Source organism: Daktulosphaira vitifoliae, unplaced genomic scaffold, assembly GCF_025091365.1.
Source record: "Daktulosphaira vitifoliae isolate Bord-2020 unplaced genomic scaffold, ASM2509136v1 Scaffold_1, whole genome shotgun sequence".
Taxonomy (NCBI): domain Eukaryota; kingdom Metazoa; phylum Arthropoda; class Insecta; order Hemiptera; family Phylloxeridae; genus Daktulosphaira; species Daktulosphaira vitifoliae.
In genome coordinates, this window is record NW_026099572.1 from 55,359,226 (window position 1) to 55,361,529 (window position 2,304).

Consider the following 2,304-nt stretch of genomic DNA (forward strand, 5'->3'; position numbering starts at 1 on the left):
TTTTTTTTTATAGTGATTTTAATCACTGTCAGATATCATTATACTTGATCCAACTATGCCACGTCACCACTGTGCCGCGAACCCTCTGCGCTGTGTTTTTTTTTTTTTACATTCTGTTATTATGAAGTTATTGAAAATAATTAAATTAACTTTTATTAAACATTAAATAAATTTTAAATCGTTGGTATCTATTCATTAGGGAAGACCTTTTTTTAAACAAATTTGATGCCAAGTGATCGGATTTTTGTTCTATATAGCATAAAGAAAATATTACTGAATTTTGAGCGTTCTAGGTCAACCCCTTCAAGTGCTTCAAAGAGGTTGAAAATTGACAAAATGGTGTAGATAAAAACTGTTTAATTTTATTATTCATAAAAACATTTTTTTTTTTTTTTTTTAACGTTTATCTCTATAAATATTGCAAATCCGAATATATTGCATCGACAAAAATTTTTTTAAAAAGTTATGCATAAAAAAATAGTACTACCGTAATTTTTTGTAGTACTTCAATTTCAGTGTAAAAATTTAAAAAATAATGAATGTATTTTGTTAAAATCTGATTTTAAAACTTAAATTTATTGCGGTGAAACATTTTTTACTAAACTGGCTTTAGAGAATTCTTGATATTTTTTTCTAATTTTTTTAAAATAGAAAATTTTAATGAATACCATTTGAATAAAAACTTGATCTTTATATTTTAATAGTTTCTAGTTCCTTAATGTTTTTATAGATTCATTTATGGTACGCTTAATTTGTACGATTAATGAATTTATGTATATTGATATTGATACTGTATTTTATGGAATTCTATTGAGCTCTTATCAATTTAGGATTCTTTAATTTGTTAAAAAACCTTATATATTAAAAAAACTGAAATATTGTTCGCACTCACTTGAATTTCTGGATTAGCATTTGTATTGAAACATATTTGTGCTGATGTAAGTATGACGAATAAATATTTCATTAAGTTAAACGAATTAAAACGATTATTGATCATTCTTTAACCTATCTAAAAATTATTAATTTATACTGAAGTCTAACAAAGTAAAATGTATAACAGTGTTGGCTTATACTGCCCGTTTTAAAAAAAATTGTATTAATTTTATTTTAAACATTTTTCAATTGATTAAATAATATATTAAACCTTAAATATATCTTACTTTATTTGACTATCGATAAATCATATATAAAGCTATTAAATTATTATATATTTAGATTATAACAAAACAAATAACCTAAATAAAATGTGTTATATATTTAAAGATATTTTTTAATTCAGTTTGCTTTATAGTTTGAAATGGTTGTATCAATTTTTCGTTTAAAAAAAAAAAAATGAAAATTCTCTAAAAACATAAATTTTTTTACTACTATGTATGTTAATAGACATTTTCTTGCAAATGAAAAATGTTAATATATTGCACCTTTCAAATTTTTTCGTGAATCAGTTAATTTTCATACAGATGTTTTCTTGTGACAATAATAGTGTTAATTTCGGTTAACCATTAAAAATATGCGATAAAGACCCTAAAAATTTTTATAAAAATACCTCTCCTTAAAAAAGAATGTTTTAGTTTCGATACGAAGCTGATTAATTTTACCATGATGTGTTCTTTTTTTTTATATCTGTTAACACTTTTTCTCCGCTCTCACCGAACCGATTCTTTCGATGATACATCAAAAGATCACAAATCGTATCTTGTCGAAACATTACCCTCAAACATTTAAAAATTTCCCCTCGTTCCCCGTAAAACCTCCAAAAAAAATAAAAAATTTTAAAATCGCTAATTTTCGAAATTTTTTTCACATACTTGTAATTTAACAAAAACGGTAGCACAGTGGGGTCGAGGCACAGTGTGGACGAGGCATAAATAGGACAAGTATAGTTGATATCTGACAGTGATTAAAATCACTATCATAAGAAACGCTTCGATGCAAATCTGTAGATAGTGTTTCATTTAGAGAAATTGGTGGATTATTCCAAAAGGAACATCAACTCTTATTTCTTTAATTATATACTGATTAGTAGTTCTTTGATTTTAAAATATAATATATGAATAAATACTAATTATAGTTTTTTAATTTAGTATGAAATTGTGACGCCAGCTATGTTGTATGGTTCATAGTGTTGGGCGGTTGATAAGAAAGTAGAGCAGAGAATAAGTGTAGCAGAGATGAGAATGCTTAGTTGGATGAGTGGAGTGACTAGAGAAGATAGGATAAGGAACGAGCATATAAGAGGAAGTATAGGTGTTGCGTCAATCGTGGATAAGATGACAGAAAATAGACTTAGATTGTTTAGTCATG

The 2,304-nt window shown here is 25.7% G+C and overlaps 1 protein-coding gene across 2 annotated transcripts in view; it reads right to left on the reverse strand.

The window, feature by feature from the left end:
• The window catches only part of LOC126910414 (uncharacterized), a 31,532-nt gene that overhangs the window by 6,417 nt on the left and 22,811 nt on the right, over window positions 1–2,304 (reverse strand). Inside the window, exon 1 of one of the 2 annotated variants that reach the window (XM_050692969.1) lies at window positions 893–1,096. The exons of the other annotated variant lie outside the window; for it this stretch is intronic. Coding sequence (XP_050548926.1) covers window positions 893–997 — 105 coding nt within the window. The 5' untranslated portion in view covers window positions 998–1,096. Of the gene's footprint in view, window positions 1–892; window positions 1,097–2,304 lie in introns of those variants that run through there. 2 annotated transcript variants of the gene reach the window in all.